Here is a 20,092-nt window from a genome sequence, read left to right as displayed (position 1 = left end):
AGGACCCAAACCCTGGAGCCACTGCTGACTCTGCTCTTCCTTCCACCCGCCTACAACCTAGCAGCGCGCTGTGTTGTATTTTCAGTTAGATCTGGAATCAGACCATTCTCACGCCTTGTGTGATACAAGCCAGGTGCGGCTATTCATATTTAAATTCAAGTTAATAAAATATTTTAAAAAGTGAAATAGAGCAACAAGACATGGCTCAGGTGAGAACTCTTAGAAAAATTACAGCAAAAGTTAAATTGAAAATTTTAGTGCCTTATTCGCACTGACCGCATTTCAGGTGCTTATGGGCCACGTGGCTAGTGGCCGTGGTAGTGGACAGTGCACATACAGAACATCGCTGTCACCGAGGAGGAGGAGGGCTCTCTTAGCCAGGGCTGCGCACTCCTTTCTCTGTGACCGTCTGGTCCAGCCGCTGACATCTCTGGCCTGGATGATATAATAGCCTCTTAGGTGACCCTGCTTCTTCAAGCCTTAAAACAGGGCAGCCAGAGTGATCCTTTTAAAACATGGCTCCTTGGGTTGTCCAAAGGCTCCCACTTGTCTCTCAGAGAGGAAGCAGAGTCCCCAGAATGAGAGCGAGTCACCTGCGCTGGCCCTTCCCCATCTGAGCTCCTGTCCCAGGCTTCCAGCTGCCCTCTGCCAGGGCTGCGCTGGCTCCTGCCGCTCCCCAAGGCTTTGCCCTGGCTCTGCCCTCTGCAGAGAACGCGTCCCCAGGCAGCCTCCTGCCCTCCTCCCTCTGCTGCTTCAGCTGTCCACGTGGCTGTCACCTTCCCAGCCAGGCTTGTGGGGCTGCTGAGCTTTAACGTGGCCCCTCCCAGCTCCTCTCCCAGCAGTCCCGCTCCCCCCCACGCCACCCTGCTTTCCTTTCCTTGTCCATAGGACTTATGTCTTTTCAACAAACTAGGTACGTTTTCTAGTCGATTGTATGTATTTTTTACTGTCTGGCAGGGAGGGACCTTTGTCCATTTACTCATTGCTGGAAAGCTGGCCTGGAGGAGGCTTTCAATGAATATTTGTTCAACAAATGAATGGAGTTTCAGAGCTAGAGGGGCCCTGGATGTCATTCTTGGAGGGAGCAGTGAGGTGGGGCTACTTGCTATGGACTGTGACGGCTTTGAGGGTAGAGCCTGGGCCGGGAGCTGACCTGGCCCCGGGCGTCTTCCCAGGGCAGGCCTCATGATGATGAATTCCCCTTCCCCGTTATCTGTCACAACCAGAGGGACACCGACAAACCGCAGAGAGCTAACGGGGACAACCTAACTAAAATGCCAGAGCTGTCTGCACTTCCTTCTTGGCGAGCCTGGCAGGCTTCGGCCACTGGTCCTGCCTCTTGAGGGCTGGTGGGAAGCAAGGAGCAGAACAGAGGCCCCGGTTAACAGCTATGCACACATGCTGCTCCTACCCCCAGGTCGCAAACACCAAGACTCTTGGGAAACTGGAAAAGCTCGTGGCTGCTAGATTATGTTTTCCTCTAAAATAACATATCACGGCTGATGAAACCATGACTTTAAAAAAAGTCATGGTTTCATCACATAATTGCTAAATTAGTATTGGAGAAAAAAGTTGATTAGTATGAAAAGAATGCTTCTTCATTGCATCATTAGAATATTCGATAATCCAGAATAGATGAGAAGGAAGGTAGACCCCAGATCACATTTTGTGTTAGGGGCACATCTGTGTTCTTGTGTGTGTAAGGAAATGCCATCTGAATATACATATTTTTAAATGCCTTGGGATGATGTGTTTTCTGCTGCCAATTCGGATTCCAATAGAAGTAGTGTGAGGGAGTTTTAAGCTTATAAACAGACCTCTTCATAATGGCGCGGCAAACAGGTCCAGAGCTGCACAGCATGACATGAGGGCAGAGCCTGGGAATTCTATCCGTGGCTCACTGGATGATTTAACTGGCCAAAGCATGTAATCAAGAACAGACTCAGCTTTATAGTCATTCCTTCATTACCGAGATAACTCAGTTGGAGACTTTTTGGGAGATGCCAGATTTGGAAATAAAATCCTTACAGACTGTACTGCAATGTCATGAAGATTATACCAGAAAACAAATTGATGTGCACAGACAATCTTCTGTACGTGCCAGAAAATTAGATCTCAGGGGAGACGTGGAGCTAAGATGTGAAATCGGGGAGGGGTGGAGGCGAGCACTGCGAAGGGCATGCTCGGCGGCCTCCCAGACAGAGCCAATGTCCCGTGTGCTGGCGCATGTTACCTGGGGTGGTGCTCTTCACCGCTTTCACTAACTTGCCCCTTCCAGCTCCAAAACCATTATCTCCAAAGTCCGGGTCACTGTCACTATCACTGCCACCGCTGGCAGAGTACGAGCACATTCTGGGTCCCTTGTCCTAAACGAGTAATATGAGACTGTTAAGAGTATTCGCACTAATCAGACTGGGGCAGAATGCTGTGAGGGGGTGAAACAGTTCACAGGTGGCTGTTGCAGGGGCACAGAATGCCGCTCCCACTGCCCCTCCCCCGCCACCCCAGGAGCAGCCCTGCTCCTCTGTGTCTGCAGAGCTAGCGGTCTCCTCAGTCACCAGAGCGGCAGGAACAGGCCTGCGCTAAAGCTGCTGACCACACGGCCGGCCGCTGTCCCAGGCATAGGAAAGTCCCCGTGTTACTTGCGCTGCATTTTGTATACTACTTTATAGAGTCTTATTTTTCTCAAGTGCTCATTAGAGTTGCTGTTCCAAGCTTAATGGCTTATTTAACTGATCTCATCTCTGGCCTTCAAGTATCAGAGGGCATGAGAAGATCAACCTTGGGGACAAAAGAATAAATGTTTGCGCAAATTATAATTTTTCTTCCAGCCTCTGGAAGGACACAGTTGCTGACCCTATACAATCCTCAAGTCTACCGACAGAGGTCAGGCCCAGGACTCAGTCTTCCCTTTTGCTCACATGCGCATGCACATCGGACCCACCAGGTGTGACTGGTGCTGTGATCATGCCACACTCGGGGACTGTGGAGGTGGTTGATACTGTATGAGTTTTCCCTCCGTGAACACAAGGCAGAAAACTGGATGGATCTGGGACTACAACTATCGTGGGTGGAATCTGGGGGTTTGGGCCTCTTTTATATTTGTAGACTTCCCTGTCAGAGCCTATATTCCTGTACATCTCCGACAGCTCCGGCACAGATGTATGGGACAAATCTGTTTGGGAGAGGATCGTGTGGTTAGAAATGATAAAAATACATTTGAGGATGTGAGCTCTTTCAGCTGTGGTTATAAATTCATTTTCTTTATTTTTCTTCATCTACTCACTCATCCACCCCTTTAACAGATGCTTATTGAGTGTCCACTCTGTGCTAAGCTGTGTGGTAGGCTCTGGGAGTCCAGAGCTCTACAAGGAGATACTGGTAGCCTAGCAAGGATGATGTCCATTAAGGGTGACAAGTCTACGGGCTACGGTTCCAGGGCAGCCTCATGCCTAGCGTTCCTGCAGGACCCCAGACATTCTTTGCGTATGAAGAGATGCAGTTTTTCATCCCTCTAGTCATCAGAAGCTAATGGAAACAGGTACTGTGCTGGGAGCTGGAAATAAGAAGCTAACTCTTGCTTCAGACTCCCCCGCCCCCGGCAGTCAATGAAGCAGAGCTCTGAGTTCCAAGTCGCGGTAGGGACTCTTACAGGACGGGCAGGATTCCCAACGGCAGAGCTGGTGGGAAATGATGAGGCAGGGGACCCGAGAGAGATGTGGGTTTGGGGGATACAAATGTTGGGTGGGGAATGCCTGCCGGCACATGTAGAGGGAACAGTACTAATTCTCTTTCTTGGAACTGCCCGAACCTCTTTGCCACTGTTTCCACCCGTTGTTGCTAAACTACTTCCCCATTCAACTCTGGGTCTCTTTTAGGGCTTTTTCCCTAATGCCAGGACCGGGAGAGCCAAGGTGACAGAGCAGGAAGGGTCTCAAAAGGGCAGGGAGCTCTGGTAGTTGCTCCTTATGTCCTTCCTCCCACCCTCTCACTGCTGGGTACCGCCAAAAACCCTGAGGTGGGCCAGCTCCAGGACAAGTTGAGAGCTAGTGCACAGGTTGATGTGTGCCAAATAATTAGCTGACACCGGTAAATGGGAGGGGTAGCGATGGGAATGCCAAGTCTCCAGAGGGATGACGGAGGAGTCCCTGAGCCGGGAGCTCCTCCCTAGGCCCGTGTGTGCCATCTCAGGTGGCTGAGGAGCCCCACGGTACAAATGGAGAGGTGAAAGAGATGCAGGCCTTGCTGTCCCTTGCAAGCCGTTTGACCACTCCAGGCCTCAGTTTATTCATCCCTAAAAGGAGTCTAATAATACCTGCTTTACCTGCCTCATAGGAACAAGGTAAAGGTTAAAGGAACTGAGTAGGTAATGAAAAAAATATCATCCAATCATTCTAAATGGTGCTCTTATGACTTGAGAGAGCTAGTGCCGGCTCTGCAACGTCTACTCAGGGCCGAGCCTCCACACCGCAAGAATCTGGAAGCAGGCGTGTGAAAGCACTTTTGGACTCTGCCCAGGAACCTGTGGTGTTGCTTAATAACTCAGGAAAAGAAGTGAGCCTTGGGCCTAGGTTCTTAGCTACCGAACCAACAGCAAATGTGACTTCACATGAAATCTATCACAAAAGTGTTTAAGGAGTTCATGTTGCACAACCAGGGCCAGCAGGTGGAAGCTGTCCTCCTGTTGGCCTCCCCTCACCTGGGTGTCTGCAGGGGGGTCTTCACCCCTCCAGTCTGGAAGCAGCTCCCTGGCCATTGCGTTCTCAGCATATAGTGACGCGCAAGTCTGAGGCCTTGGCTCTCCTTCATTCTGCTTTGGGGAAGGGATTTTTCCTAAGGGAGGAAATATAGGTGAGACTACAGTCAGCTTCTACATAAATTTAGGGAGGGAATGGGGGAGAGATTGGGAAACAGTAAGAAAGGGCCAATTGTGGTGAAAGCTGCATTGCCCAGCATTCTGCCCCCTGCAGTCTGTGCTAACAGACAGGTCCCCATAATTCTGCACATATAAAGGATGCCCACCTAGGAGACCAAAGGCAAACTACCCTTGGGCTACTTTTCCATGAAATGTTGATAAGCCTTTCATGTTAAGAAAGGGCTCAATGGGCAAACTGGGAAACACCGATTATTTCTCAAATAGTGTTTTTCATTCAATAACTAACAGGTTTCCTTTCGGGAGACTTTTCAGAGCCTTCATTGTGCTAATGGGGAGGGAGTCCTAGTTTCCAAAGGGAGATTCAAATACGCAGACTTCCCCAAACATATTTGAACAGAGAGCCCTGATTTTCATAGAATACCTCTGAAGGTCACTTTAAATGATGTGGTTTGGGAAACCTTGCTCAGATGCCCTTAAAAATCCTGCAGGGCCCTATTTTTCAAGCTTTGATTTGCATGTATATTGGCTGAGCTTTTGTTAATTAAATTGTGGATTCTGATTCAGTAGGTTTGGGGTGGGGTCTGAGATTCTGCATTTCTGACAGGTTCCCAGATGCTGCTGCTGATGTTGGCCCATGGACCACATTTTGCAGAGCGAGGATATAATTAGCAGAGGACAATTAAAGGAAGCTCCTCCATTAGGCATAAGAACAGATTAACCTGCAGAGCGTGCCCCTTCTCAAGCCAGAAGGGGGATGCCATATACTCCAGCCTCAGAGGTTATCAACAGGACTGGCGGAGAGAGCCTCTCAACAGCGTTCTGCTTGTGAGCAGAAGCCAAGTAATTGTATTTCCATCAACACTGTGAGACTTGTACGGTTACTTCCGTTTTTGATATGGGGATAAGAGAAAAACCAATTTAAATGCATACATTAAGTAGCAAGTGACTGCTCTAAACCACATTCCTTCTGTTGCAGCTAGTTCTCCATTCCTTAATTTTTAAAATGAGTCAACGGTGGCAGCGGAAAAAAGAGAGGCCTTGGGAAGCTGGCCCTGCCTCTGAACCACGGTGACACTTTGGTGGACAGGAAGCTTCAGGATGGGCTACACAAAAGTACCCCGCAGCACGCTGACCTCACTCTTTGCCATACACTACTTTTTTACAACTCTTCATGACAATTTAATTAAGACACAAACCTTAGGAAGCTGGTGCAGCGAATATTTGCAGCAAGATCAGAGCAATCTCCTTCCTATCCCCCTTCTTATGAAGCAATTCAAGGCTTGCGGTTTCTATTCAATTTGTTATAATGACAGTGTTTAATCACGGCGTCTGCTCGGCAGCCCGCCGCTGAATTGAGGTCACACATGTGACTGTTCAGGCATGGGGCACAATCTATAACTAAGATTTCGTCCCTGAATTTCTGGAGGCTGTGTCATTAATTAACAATGCGTGTATTTCAAAAGTAATATGCATTCCAGCTCTTTCAAAACGCAGCCTCGGCTTGAAATGAGCAGAAGTTTGCGATGAAATGTTCACGGCAGCTAGTGGTACAGTGTGAAGGGCTCGGCCATGGCGATAGCCCAGCCACATTTACCCAAAGATGTTTAATCAAAAGTCTTCTTTTCTAATTTTTCAGGAGCCTATAACATAACCTCTACTTGTGGCTCCTTTCTCTTCATCAAATAATGAATGAAAGTCTTTAGACTTCTATCCATGTGCTTATGTGTGTCATAAATGCAGCCTAAGCCCCACAAGTTAAAAATTATGTAGTGTCATCTTGAGCTTCAATAAATATTTTTAATCTTGAGGGGCCAATAAAAAACTTTGACCCTTAGCCTGGTCCTGCCTTTAATCATGAGAGCTTGTCTCAGCAGACGGCAACCCAAGATGGTACTTCTCGGTGGGAAGGCTCACTCCTTTCCGCTGCAGTTAACACACAATCTACTGCTGATACATCAAACTAAGATTTTATAGTTCAACATATAAACGTATTCGAACAGGACAGGATTATGTCAGAAGACATACGTTTCTGGTTAGAGGGCCAACGACATTTCAGTTAAACTTACGTTGGGTCTAAATTGGTCTGTATTCCAAGCTAAGTTTTATGTTGTATGTTGTGTGTTTTTTCTCTCAATCAACTTACATATCCATACACCTGTGCTTACATGCTTGTTTCCTTGATCTGTACGTACACTCCTTAACATAATGCGAAGAGCAGATAATGTTTATTGCTTGTCTTTTCCCTTCTTGGTTGAGGACACGCAGGGATTTTCATGTGTCCACATGTCCACTGGGCAGCGGCCACTCACTGACTTCCTGGTGGAGACCTGTTCTCGGTCTGTTCCGTTTTCCACTTTGTCAGCAAGTGCATTACTTTGGTGGGAAAAGAGTCTAATTTGGAAGGTAAGAGGCATTTTACCTGAGGAGGCTGGTTTGGGGAGGCGGCTTTGCAGAGGCCGCGCGCCCCTGGCAGTCATGACGGGGTCCGACGTGGAGTGAGCAAGGGTGCTGTCTGCCGAGCCCTGGCTGTCGGTGGAGAAAGGCACTTCTCGTTCAAGGGTCTGGGCTCGGATGGAAGGAGCCGCACAAAGGGCTGGCTGGAGGCACAGGATGGGCTCGGTGTCCTCTGGGGAGTCTGACTGGCATAGGTACCGTCCGGCTGAGCGAGTTCCCGAGTCTGGGAGTGGGAAGGTTCCGATCCCACTGTCCAGGGTCCTCATCTGGCAGTTCGACTCTGGACAGAGTAACACAGTCAGGATTAGGGATGGCTCACATGAAAGGGTCTTGGGCATCTGGACCTGAATGGGAGGAAAGGGGACACCTAGGAGGAAGAAGCACTATTAATGGTGTAAGTTCCCAGTGAGTGGCATGAAACAGACCTTTAATTGAACATGAAAATATTCCCTTCACATAAGAAGTCCAGCTGTTACTGGCAGCAAGAGTCATTGTACGTACACCCTGATGGTTCTCTAGAGTTATAATAGGAAGAGAACAGTCGTTAGAGACCAAAAACTACTTTTGATCACTCTTATTTCAATTGGGAACCATACAAATTCAACCAACCAACGAAGTGAAATTTGTTACCTTGAATAAAGGTAATGAGCATACATCATGAATTGAAGGGATGTCCTAGCAAAGGTAACTGGGCACCCCCCGTGATCTGGCATCCATTCCGCTGCCGGCCAAGTCTGTGGCCTCTCAATCTGCCTGTGAGGACAAGTAATTCCCATGCTGTAAGGTCATCCCTCAAGTTACTTTACCCATGGTAATATTACTTATCGTGCGGACTTCATTCGACGCAGTTGCCTTTTCAGAAAACCGGAGAGCGACTTTTTGTCTTTCACTCACACTCTATGCAATGACAAAACTCATCAGTACCTTCTGGATTTCTTGTCATTCCCAGGGATCCCCCTATTCCCTAAAACAAATTAAGTTGATTTCACCACAGGTGTGTGACCTATTCTGCTAATTACATCTCATCTTTGCAAATACATTATCTGAAAAATTACTGCATATTTAATTTCTGAAATGGTGGTGTAGTTTATCCTAGACAATGAGGGAGCTTCCAAGGTCTGGTTGTCACCCCACAAGTCTGTTTAGGTGATAGCCTTACTAAGAAATATCCTTAGTAAAGTTTATGGCAGCATCCTAAGGTTAGGACTGGGTAAGAGGCATAACTCAGCACTGTGCCAGGCACGGTGGGAATATAATAGAATACAATGTAATCTTTGTGTCAAGAGGCTGAACAGCTAACATCTCCGAGGCGATTTAGGGAACAGTGGCTTGGAGTGTGGTCTCTGCCGATAACTCATTGTGTGACCTCCTGCAGAAGATCCGTAACCTCTCAAGGTCTCAGGTTCCTTACAGGGTTGCTGTGAGGATGCAAATATGTTCACCATCGAATCACTAGAATTTAGAATCATCCTAGCATAGCTAAAAGAATAAAATAATGAATGGTGTCATATATACTTAGTATATTTATTAGGTGTTAGTAGATAGCTGATAGGTAAATAGTTTATCCTTCAGTACCGTTCATTTTTTTTTTTTTTTAATATATCTTTATTGATTTCAGAGAGGAAAGGAGAGGGAGAAAGAGAGAGATAGAAACATCAGTGATGAGAGAGTCATTGATCGGCTGCCTCCTGCACGCCCCCGACTGGGGATCAAGCCCGCAACCCGGGCATGTGCCCTGGCTGGGAATTGAACCTTGATAACCTGGATCCTAGGTTGATGCTCAACTGCTGAGCGACACCCGGCCGGGCAGTACAAGCTCATTTGATGCTCAGCAACCAGTGTGGGAACTCCAGAATCTGCTTATCCTCGACCCCAAAACCTCTTTGCTCTGAGTAGTAGAATTCTCTGAATGTCTTAATACTAAGGTCAAAGTGGACGGGTGGGTACAGGCCTGGCGTTTATAGGTTCCAGTAGGTTTGGTGCTTGGTCCATGTCAGAAGACAGTTTTCAGCCTCCACGAGGGTATTTGCAGGAAGAGGCAGATAGCTTTTCTCCAGTGTGGTGCCACTTAGCTGTCTCAGTCTCTGTCACACCTGAGGCTGGTCATGGGCTGCGGAGCCCTGAATCACATGGCCATGGTCTGAGATCTTTCCCAGGGTCACAAGGGCTAAGTTTTAGACCCATTCATTTCAGGGCCTCCGCCTGGCTAGCTTTACTCTAGAGCAGCTCTAGAGGTGATTCAATAGCTTCTCCAATCTTTTTCTCCTCTGTTAAGGAGACTTCATTGTCACAAAACGGCCTTTTGGAGAAACGACCAGCTGTTTGCATGGGGAAGTGTTGCCAGGGGAGTTTGAAACGAAAGACCCTGCTATTCAGAATTCAGTGTCCTTTTTCCTTGTGTTAGCCTTTATATACAATGCTCAGAGTTAGCACGTCCATGAGTTGTACTTGGGCAATTCTAAACGTCTGGACTATTCTAATTTCACACAGAAATGGATCTTCATCAGGACCGACCCAGGGTTCGAGCGTGGGAATCAGATTCATGGGATGTAACAGCTGAGGTGTGTTAGTCCCTGCCTGCCCAGGCTGCCGGCCTAACGACTTACTCCCAGCATCTTTGGGGTTGCCTACTCTTGAACCACAGAGTGCTTAGCATGGAGGGATGCTGGAGACTCTTTTCCTTTTGTGAGGATAGATCATGATGTCTGGCTGCTTGTTACAGCTGCCAGGAGCTCATCTTTGTATCATCCCCTTTTCTTCACAACCCTAAATGTAAGAGCTTTTACTTCCATTCACACAGGAGGAATCACTGCTCAGAGAGGCTAAGTAACTTGCCCAAGGCCATATGCTATAAATAAAGCTCTTGGATTTGGCCATATGCTTAACCATGAAGCTATACTGATTCCTCCCCAAAGCACAAGCAAATCCTGAAGTGGGGTCCACTAAGTTACTAGCCACTGAGACAGCCTCGTGAGCAGGGGCTCACAGAATGGTCCCCGTGGGCCTGGGCAAGGTGCCTAGATTCTCCCCTGAAACTGGTGCAGGTCTCTGGATTCTTGCTGGTTCCCACGCTCCCCACCCCGAGGCTGGAATCCACTGTTGACAGTCCTGGCCTCTGGGTAGCTGCTGCAGGACGCAGGATGCCTACACATCCTGACCTACATGGTTTCGGAGAACCACGGCTGCCTAACAACTTTCCCCGGCCCTCTCAGGCTGCATCTGCAGAGTTCCACGCCGGGGTTTCCTGGAATCATTTTCCCTGCAGGGCTAACGCTTTCCTGACTTTGTCTGAGAACTCTCTCCACACCAGGGATTTTATGGCTCAGAGAACACTTAATCCAGTCTCCTCAAATGGAGGCTCAAAAAACAAAGTGAGATTCTTGGTGGCCTTTTCAGTGATTTCTGACCAAAGCCCATGGCCTGGCCAATCACACAAGGTGGGAAATAGGACAAGGGGCCTGGGGTAGGAAAAATGATGACGTCAGTTTAAGTCTGGTGCCCTTCTGAGGGCACCAACATTTTCTGGCATCTGTCCCTTTAAATTATTTTTCTTTCTCTTCATACTCTTGTTACACCAGCATCTATGAAACAGGACTTTCGGTATTCCTGACATTGCTGATTCGCTGAGAATTGTGTGCACCGACATTACGTTCAGAAACCACCTACTATTAAAGCCACTTTTATTTCTAAAAATTACAGATGCCAAATGCAGTGAATTTGAAGGACTCCTTCGTTAGTACCTATGAAATGAGGGGTGGACAGTCAGGGACTCGTGTGCTATATGCCAAGTTCCACCCTCAAGCGAATTTCTCCGGAGCACATAAACCTTTGGAAATGGAGCTCATATTGGAAATGCTGACGCCTTCTTTATGCAGTTTCTTTAAGGCACTGAAAGTTTCTCACAGTTCATAAAAATACTGGAACCTAAAAAGGGTTAGAGATTGTACTTCTGAAGCCAGCTTTCCCTCGGAATTATAAGAACTCACAAAATAATTAAATGGCTGAGATAGGAACAAAGTTCCAAGGGGCAAGCCAGCCTTGCATCTCCAATGAGTTGACTCGGTCTTGATCTTGACAAATTTTTCACTTCTGTGGCTGTGAGAACGGCTGCCAACAGGACCTTGCTAATGAGTTCAAGGGTCGGGTCGCTGGATGGACCAGCAGGTTTATTCTTCCAAGGTCGCCAATTACGATTCTGACCTGTCAGCCCTCCCCCCTACCTCTCACTGTCCTATTTGCCTTCTATCTCTCAAGGTAGGTTCTCTCACTTATCAACAACAAGCCCCAGACATTTCATGAGGTGACTCAGAGCAGAGCTTCCTAGTCTTTTTAAAGTCATGGCACATACAGAAAATATACAGCTTGCTGAGAAAAGCACCAGCTGTCCCAGGACCATGGGCCCCCTGAGAGCTGAAGACTCAACGTCTCAGCACACCTGGGGCCCATTCAGGACATGTGAGCAGCAGAATGGTGGGGACTCTCTACTTATGCACTCAGGATCTTTTTTACTCACACATGGCATACATTACCAAGGAGATGGATAACTGTTTAGTCTCTTGGCAGCGGATACAGGAATTTCTAGGCCCTCGTTTTTTGGGAAGACTGTTGAGAGTGCTTGGGTTAGGAAATGTCTGGCATCAGAGCTTTGAGAGAAGTTATTGTGCCCAAGAGGGAGGTGTGCAGCCTGGGTGTGAGCAGCAAAAAAAGGGGAGGTTCTCTGTGGGAGGTGGTGGGGAACTTTGGAGAAACATTTCCACCTGGGATGTTTCAAGTGTTAACTTAGGGTACATGATACAAAATCCCCACTCAGCTGGCCAGTGAGCATTTCCCTTCTGCTCCTTGCACCAGGTGCCTCAGCAGGTGGCTTTAGTTTCGTTCATCTGAAAATTAGGGGTGCTTTGAGGACTAGATGCAAAGCACACAATAAACAAAGCATGATGCGTCCAGCAGGTACATAACTGTTATTCAGAAAATACCACTAATCCTCAGGATTGGTGGTGTTAGAGCGTGAGATCCTAGGTGCAGGCTGAATTTTATTTATCTCAATATTCCCACATCAGCCCATTCCTGAGTCTGTACTGCCCTTCCCCAGTGGTAATTATATGCTGGCAGAGCTGATGATAATTATAGGCTGACAGACTATCTGCTATCTCCTCTATCACCCGTGCTCAGCACAGCGTCTGAGGCATAGTCCCTGCTCACTGAATATAATGAAAGAATAGGTGCAACTCTAATCTTTAGAAAGTTCCTCCTGAAATTAAATTGAATATGAACCTTTCCTTTTGCAATCCCAATCTGCTGCTTTTTATTCTGACTCCAGCAACCAGAGAAAACAGCTGACTTCCTTCTTCTGTGTAGCTCTTTTCCACAGACAGCCAGACTTTATTAATTCAGATGGCCAGAGGGATAAGATCATTCAGAATTATTGCATATTTTGAAGACTGATTGCTTAATACTTTTAAGCCCTTAAAGCAAGGGTCAGCGACCAACAAGAGAGACAGCCCATGGTAAGCTGCTTTAGCCTCCTGCTCCGTCCCTGCCCCCACCTCAAAGCATCACTGGGTCAGGAGGTCCCCGGTCCAGCAAAAACCAGCGAGGAATCATCACCCTGGCCCTTGTCCTCAGGGATTCTAGCGGCCACGCCGAGTGTGGGCATCGCTTTTAACATCAGCACCCACAGTCGTGTAAGAGCTAAGTTCTCTCATAGTCAAGCTCCTAGGAGCCCTCTGTAGCCAGCAGATGAGATGACTCACTCAGTAACTTGCTGGGTTTATTTACATAAAACAGCGAGTTTCTTTCTTTTGAAAGAATTCATTCTCTTAACTGTGGTGACTATGTTTTCTCCAAACTTGTTTTATACTATTTCATTACATAGGAGCATTATCTTTAAAAATAGCTGCAAAGGAAAATGTCTATTTCTAATACTGTTTCAGTTAATATAAATTTCCAAGTTAGTGGGCTCTGAATTAGCAATGATTTTCAGTGTTTGGAAAATGCCACCAACTAATTTTTCCCTCAGCCTTCTCTTCTACGGATTCAAGTATCTCAACTTTTTCTTATAGATCCTAGCTCACAAGACTTTAATCACTTGGATTTGTAAATCAAAATTCTTGGTATTATTTTTTTTAATTAATTAAATTTAATTTAATTAATTTTTTCCCATTACCATTTATCCCCTCTAGGTCCTCTTTCACCTTCCTGGAATTATTAATGTATCTGTCCAAAGAGGTTATTATATAGGATAAGCTTAAGAAAACCTGACCTGAGTTCTAAATTCCTCTGATTATTCAGAAAAATGAAGTTAAAAGATAGCAGGCTTCAGAGTTGGAAAGACTAGGCTTGAAGACGTTCTTTGCTACCTGCTACCCTGTGACAATGAAAGGTTTAAAAAATTATTCTAACCTCATATAATCATAGCTCATTTGTAGCAAGCCTGGCACCGTTCTCATTACAAATAGATGGTCAGTAGGTTTCCATAAATGGCTGTCAGGGCAAGGGGAGGGCCTGGTGAGCTCATGATGCACACACTGTTGTGGAACCGAAGGCCAACCATACCTTCTTCTGTGTGGCTGGTGTTTCCCCGCAGTGCCTCGGACGTTTTACTGAATAACTACCCTGGCTACTTCCTAAGCAATTACCATTTGGCAACCATTTCCTTGAGGGTTGGTGATCACGATTATTAATGACCAATTATGGATATGAAGTAAAGTACTTGGAGTTGGTTTCACAGTGTCTCATGTGTAGCAAGGATGGAGTCCACTTTCTCAAGAAATCCATTCTGGAGTTGGCTAATTTCGCTCTTCAAAACACCTAAATAAATGACACTTGCTGATGCTCCTTTGTTCATCGACTTACTGTGTTTTCCTGGAACATTCCCAAATTAGTAAGCCATGATTTTCAGTTAGTGAAATTAAGCATACCTATCCTAAAAGATTATACTTGCTTCTGCGCAATGATCTACCCTCTCTTATAAATTAAAAAAAAAAATTAGTAATCACTGTTTTTTCCCCTCTTCAATACCCATAAATCCTAGGTAAATAATAATAAAAAAAAACACCTTTAAAACCAAAACTCTTTTTACTTTGAGATCTTTGATCCTAGCTACAAAAATTTCAACCAAACATGCAGTAAGGTCGCAACACAATTCACCAGCCAGAAAGAGCAACTTAGGGTGTTCCATGTTCAGACCATACTGGCTTGCTTTCCTATAATGCAAGTGGTCATGGAAATAAGTCTTTATATGAGGTCTCTCCAGTTTTCTAAACATCTTTAAGCTACATGTTGTATTGGTGACAGAAACTTAAACTACAGATGGGAGAACAGATCTCTTTACTTGCATATCCTTCTTGTCATCTCTAAGGCTGAAACATGCTTAAAACAACCCAAGCCTGCTGCCAAAGCCACGTCAATTAAATGTAGGTTTTTCATTCTAAGTTTACCCTATGGTTTTGTTGAAGTAGTAAAAAATAACTATACTGGCTAATTATCCACAACCATTGTGTAACTTTTGGCTCTGGCATTGATGACCTCTGGAAGGGTAAATTCGATTTGATGACTTTGGAATACATGAGAATGCACAGCCTCTCCGTTCAAACTGCATTTAAGCTTTCTGCAATTTGAAAAGTATATAGCAGAATGTAAATTTGTTTTCCACTCTTTTGTGCTCTCTTTAACATGAAGGAAGGCCGGGACATTGGGGGTCTGGTACACTGCTCCAGAGGGGATGCATGTGAGAAAAATGTGGAGAGTTAACATGACAGAAAATTAAAGAATCAGACCATACAGATGGAGGAGAGGTTATTTAAGTGAATATAAAACATGGGCCACATCAGGCTGGGTTGGTATCCTGTGAATCAATATTTTTTGTCTGATAGCAACATCACATAAAATATTGTGGTGGGTTATTACTCCAGGATATAAATGGAAAAAGGAGAGGAATGTGTTCCAAATGCCCATGAAAACCATGAATTCATAGAAATCTTCCTCAACTTTATTTACATATTCAGCTGGCATAACCCCCGAGAAAAAATTCCTTAAGTTTGCTCTAAGATGTGCTCATCCCCACCACGGATGCTAAAACAACCTCCTCTAAGATTCTAGAGATGGCTCGTGATCTAGCATTCTGAAAGTTGTTATGCAACTTTCCAAGCTTTTCTTGATTTGACAAATTTTAATAATTATATCTGATCTCTTATCCCTCCAGAATGAAAAAATCTTGAGATTGTGACATAACTCCTTCATGTCTTACATGCTGCTTATGCCTGTTAAACAATGGCCAGGCTTTATGCAATATTTACTGTGATACACAAGAGCAGGCTAATGTGGCCACTGCAGTTTAATGGCCAGCATTCGTTTGAATTGGTCAGCTGATGTAGGAGCAGACTGGGACCCCAGATTCCGACATCCTGCTTTGGGGGTCATCACTTCCGGGTCAAATTCCTCGATAATGAGAGTACAACAGATCCCTCCCAAACTTTCCACAAAGCTTATGATTACTTCTTGACCAATTTCCCTTTATAGAAGATATAGTATATCTATCCCACAACAGGTATTCTTATATCTGTTCAATTATCTACCCTTTCTCATGAATTCACTCCATCTCTATCTGTCCTACCAAAATGAAGTGAAACGTGGAACAATTATCTGGTGAATCTGATAGGCACAGATGGCTATGATGGGAAATTGTGCCTGTCAATCTCCTTTACTCCCTAGCAGGTTTGCTGAATTATACGAACAACAGTCTCTACTCTCCGTTTCACAGGCCTGGATAACAACTGCTTTCGTAAGGCCAGCGAGAGATGCGAGGGAGAAAATAAACTGGGGGTAAAGTGCTGCAGGAAAATATTCTAAACAGTTTTATTTGGTAAGAAGTGTATAAAAACAGAGAAGCATGGGGAGGTTCAGAACTATCAATTTAGCAACAGATATAAATTTATTAAAGATGTTTACAAGAGCTAAAGCATACTCTGTATTAATATCTAACTTTTTTAAAAGAAAAATTTACCTTTTGGCAACCATTTCCTTGGGGGTTAAAATTACACATGAATTTAGTTTGCTTATATTGTAATATACATGTAATATAAAAACTACAATTATAGATATTTAATAAAAGTCTCCAGAAAGATAATAATGTAAAGGTCATAGATGTTTTTCTCCATCTGTCTCTGTATTTAATCAGTATTAATGATTTTTCAAATTATATGCAGAAAGGAAGGAAGCTCAAGTCTTCATATTGATAAACTTTTATTTTTTTCCAATATTCACTTAACCATGCCTTAGTTGCTTGGTTCAGGATTTTAATTATTATAAGGTAATCGAGTTTAAGTGAATATTCAAGGATCATTTGTTCTTCTTTTTATGCGACGGTAGTTGAAATGCGGGTGAAACAAAGGCTGAAGTTAATATGATCCTATCTTTCAAATTCACCTGCCACTCTCCACTCACCAATATTCCATGATTGTCTCTACAGGAAGATAATAAAGAAGTAATGAAATCCAGTAGACCAGAGGATATGGATATGGGTAAAAATATAGAGAGATTTTTGCTGCTGTCCATTAAGGATTAACTGTAACAGGAATACACATACACCATTAAACACTGTTTTCAGATATTGGACAGTAGGCAGCACAGAACTTGATCTCTGAATCAGGGAAAACAAATGAGGTGAGCTCTACAATCTCTCCAGCCAACTCTGGAGCAGTGGTTTCCAGACTGAAACACGGAGGGAAGGAACACGAACAGTCTGAAGGTTTTGCTGAAATGAAGAGATAAATACAGGCATGTGTGTATATATATGCGTGTGTGTGGGGAAGGGGGGAGTGTTAGGGCAGCTAGAATTTCCAGAACAGTGTATTCCAAACAAAGAGTCATAGCAGAGGTTTCCCTAATCTTCAGCTGTGCACTGACCTGCACATACATGAAGTGAAATTCATGAGGTCAGAGAAGCAACCACTGTGAAGTAATTTTTGTAATTTTTTGAGCTCATGTAAGGCTGAAAATAGTTTACGTTTCTACCATCCAGAGAAGATAAACCTTCCAATATATGGACCATAGTGTAGAGTCCTTAGAAGGGTAAAGCCTTAGCAGTGAGGCTATATTATACCTAGAATAAAAGCTTTCTTGGACTGTCACAACAAACTCAAGAGCAAGACTTGAAAAGTAAAACTAATCTGCCAATGCTTTAAATGTACCCCAGAACGAAATCCAATAGTCTTTACAGAAATCCTGAAGCCAAGATTCGATGACGTAAATTTACAATCTCTGGCATCCAATAAAAAATAACCAGAAATACAGATGGGTATGAGACTTATCAGGGATCACTTTGCAAAATACATAAATGTTTAATCTGTATGTCAAAACTAACATAATATTGTATATCAACTGTAACTGAAAAATAAATCTTAAGAAAATCACCAGGCATGCAAAAAAGCAGGAAAATAGAATCCATATCTAAGAGAAAAGTTAATCAGATACAGAAATGATAACAAAATTAACAAACATGGACTTAAAAATATTGTAGAAGTTATAAGTATGTACAAAGATATAAAATAAAACTTGGACATAATTAGGAGACATTAAAATAATAAAAATACTCAAAAGAAAATTATATACAGGAAAAAAGTACACTTAAATGAAAAAAATACACTATGTAGGATTAACCCTTTGCGGTCGTATTAAATTTGGACATGGGTGTCGTACTGGTCGGAATTAATTTCCATTGAAAGAGCAGTGATACATAACATGCAAGATTATGAAGGGTAAACAAGAGAAATTATGAACTGATACATGAATGAATAGAATTAAGATTTGTACGGTTCCTTACTGTGGTGGCTGAGAGCAGACATGTGACCGGAACGGTAAAAAAGCTTTGGTGGCTGAGAGTAGACAAACGACCGCAAAGGGTTAATAACAGATTAGCAGAGACATTAGATATAGCAGGAAAAAAATCAGTAAATTTGAAGACAAACAATATAAACTATCCAAAACAAGATTTAAAGAAATAAATAGAGCATCAGTGACCTGGAAGTCAATATGAAGTAGTCTAAATGTGTATAATTGGAGCCCTAGAAGGAAAGAAAAGAAAGTGAAAGAAAAAAACCATGTGAAGACATTATCAAAAATGTACCCCGGTCCATAAAAACTATAAACCTTAAATCTAAGAGAATGAAAGAGCCAGAACCAGCATGGAGAAAACCACACTGAGGCACACCACAATCAAATTGTTCAACATCAATGATAAAGACAAAAATCTCAAAACCAATGATAAAAAATACTTTGCAGAAGAACAAAGATAAAAATGATGTTAGACTTCATGTCAGATGCTACATAAACCAGAAGACAGTGGGATAATATCTTTAAAGTGCTGAGAGGGAAAAACAACAACCTGTCAATCTTATAAAAATTAATTTCAAGTAATTAACTTTTCAATTATTTTAAAAATCAAAGAAAAATAAATATTTTTCAAACAAACAAAAGCTGAGATAACTTATTGCCAGAGGGTTTTAATGTAAGAAATATTAAGGGAAGTTTCACAGGCAGATGAAAAATGAATATCAGGATCTGGATATATACAAAAAAATGAAGAAAAACAGAAATGGTAAATATGGGGCATACATAAGAATATTTTTACTATTTTTTAGTCTCTTTAAAAGATAATTTACTGAAGCAAACATAGTAACATTGCAAGATTTCTAAGATAAGATATAGAAATAAAATATATAAGAATAGAGTATAAAGGATGAGAGGGGATAGTTGAAAGTATTATGTAATATATTATTTAAGAATGACTGTATTAAAGATGTAATCAAGTTACATTTAAAAATTAGGTTAATCACTAAGGGGTACAGCTAATAATTTGCAAGTGAAGGTAGAGTGGAATCATAAAAAAAATAATCCATTCAAAAGAAGGCAGAAAAAGAAGCAAAGATATTTTTTAAAAAAATGAGACAAGTAAAAAATAAATGGCAAAATGATAAATTTACATCTAACCATTTAGATAATTACATTAAATGTAAATGGCCTAAACATGCCCATTAGTAGGCTGAGTTTGTCTAATCTGATAAAAGAAAGCAAGACCCAATTATGTGCTGTCTATAAGAAATCCACTTTAAATATGTTCTTCATATAAAGAATAATGTACCTCACCACTTTCCTCATAAAAATTATTCCACTATACAAAAATTAATGCAAAGACCAAAATTTAAGAGCTAAAACCATTGACGTTTTAGGAAAAAACAGAGAAAAATATCTCTGTGACCTTGGATTAGGCAATAACTTCTTAAATAGAGCTCAAAAACTTGAACCATAAAAGAAAAATATGCTAAATTACACTTAATTATAATAAAAAAAGAACCTTCTCTTCAAAGACACCATTAAGAAAATTAAAAGGCAAGTAACAAGCTGGAAAAATATAGCAAAATGTATGTATAACAAGGGATCTGGTTTCAGGACAAAAAGAAGGCAATAATAAGAGGACAAGTAAATCAATACAAAAATTGAGCAAAAAATTTGAATGCATATGTTACCAAAAAAGATATTTTGATGGGAAATAAACACAGGAAAAGATGCTCAACATCATCAACCACTAGGGGATCCAAACTGAAACCACAGTAAGATATTGCTACACTCCATTAGAGCGGCTGAAGTTAAAAAGAACAATGCTGAATGCTGGTGAAGCTGTGAGACCAGTGGAGCTCCCATACAGGTTTACAGGAGCACAGAATGATAATACTACTTTGGAAAACAGCTGGGCAGTTTCTTACA

The 20,092-nt window shown here is 43.1% G+C and overlaps 1 protein-coding gene across 7 annotated transcripts in view; it reads right to left on the bottom strand.

The window, feature by feature from the left end:
- Positions 1 to 20,092, bottom strand: part of NCKAP5 (NCK associated protein 5) — an 883,253-nt gene that overhangs the window by 44,718 nt on the left and 818,443 nt on the right. For 4 of the 7 annotated variants that reach the window (XM_087819896.1, XM_087819894.1, XM_087819895.1 and 1 more), the window contains 3 exons: positions 7,296 to 7,610; positions 4,700 to 4,833; positions 2,234 to 2,366 (listed from right to left, as the gene is read on the bottom strand). In XM_087819896.1, the coding sequence (XP_087676022.1) occupies positions 2,234 to 2,366; positions 4,700 to 4,833; positions 7,296 to 7,610 (582 nt within the window). The remainder of the gene's footprint in view (positions 1 to 2,233; positions 2,367 to 4,699; positions 4,834 to 7,295; positions 7,611 to 20,092) is intronic. The other 3 variants (XM_087819892.1, XM_087819891.1, XM_087819893.1) reach the window with 1 other exon arrangement.

This window comes from Miniopterus natalensis, chromosome 8 (assembly GCF_054644295.1).
Source record: "Miniopterus natalensis isolate mMinNat1 chromosome 8, mMinNat1.hap1, whole genome shotgun sequence".
In the NCBI taxonomy this organism is placed as follows: domain Eukaryota; kingdom Metazoa; phylum Chordata; class Mammalia; order Chiroptera; family Miniopteridae; genus Miniopterus; species Miniopterus natalensis.
The sequence above is the reverse complement of the archived record's forward strand: the minus strand, read 5'-3'. Positions and strand labels throughout refer to the sequence as shown.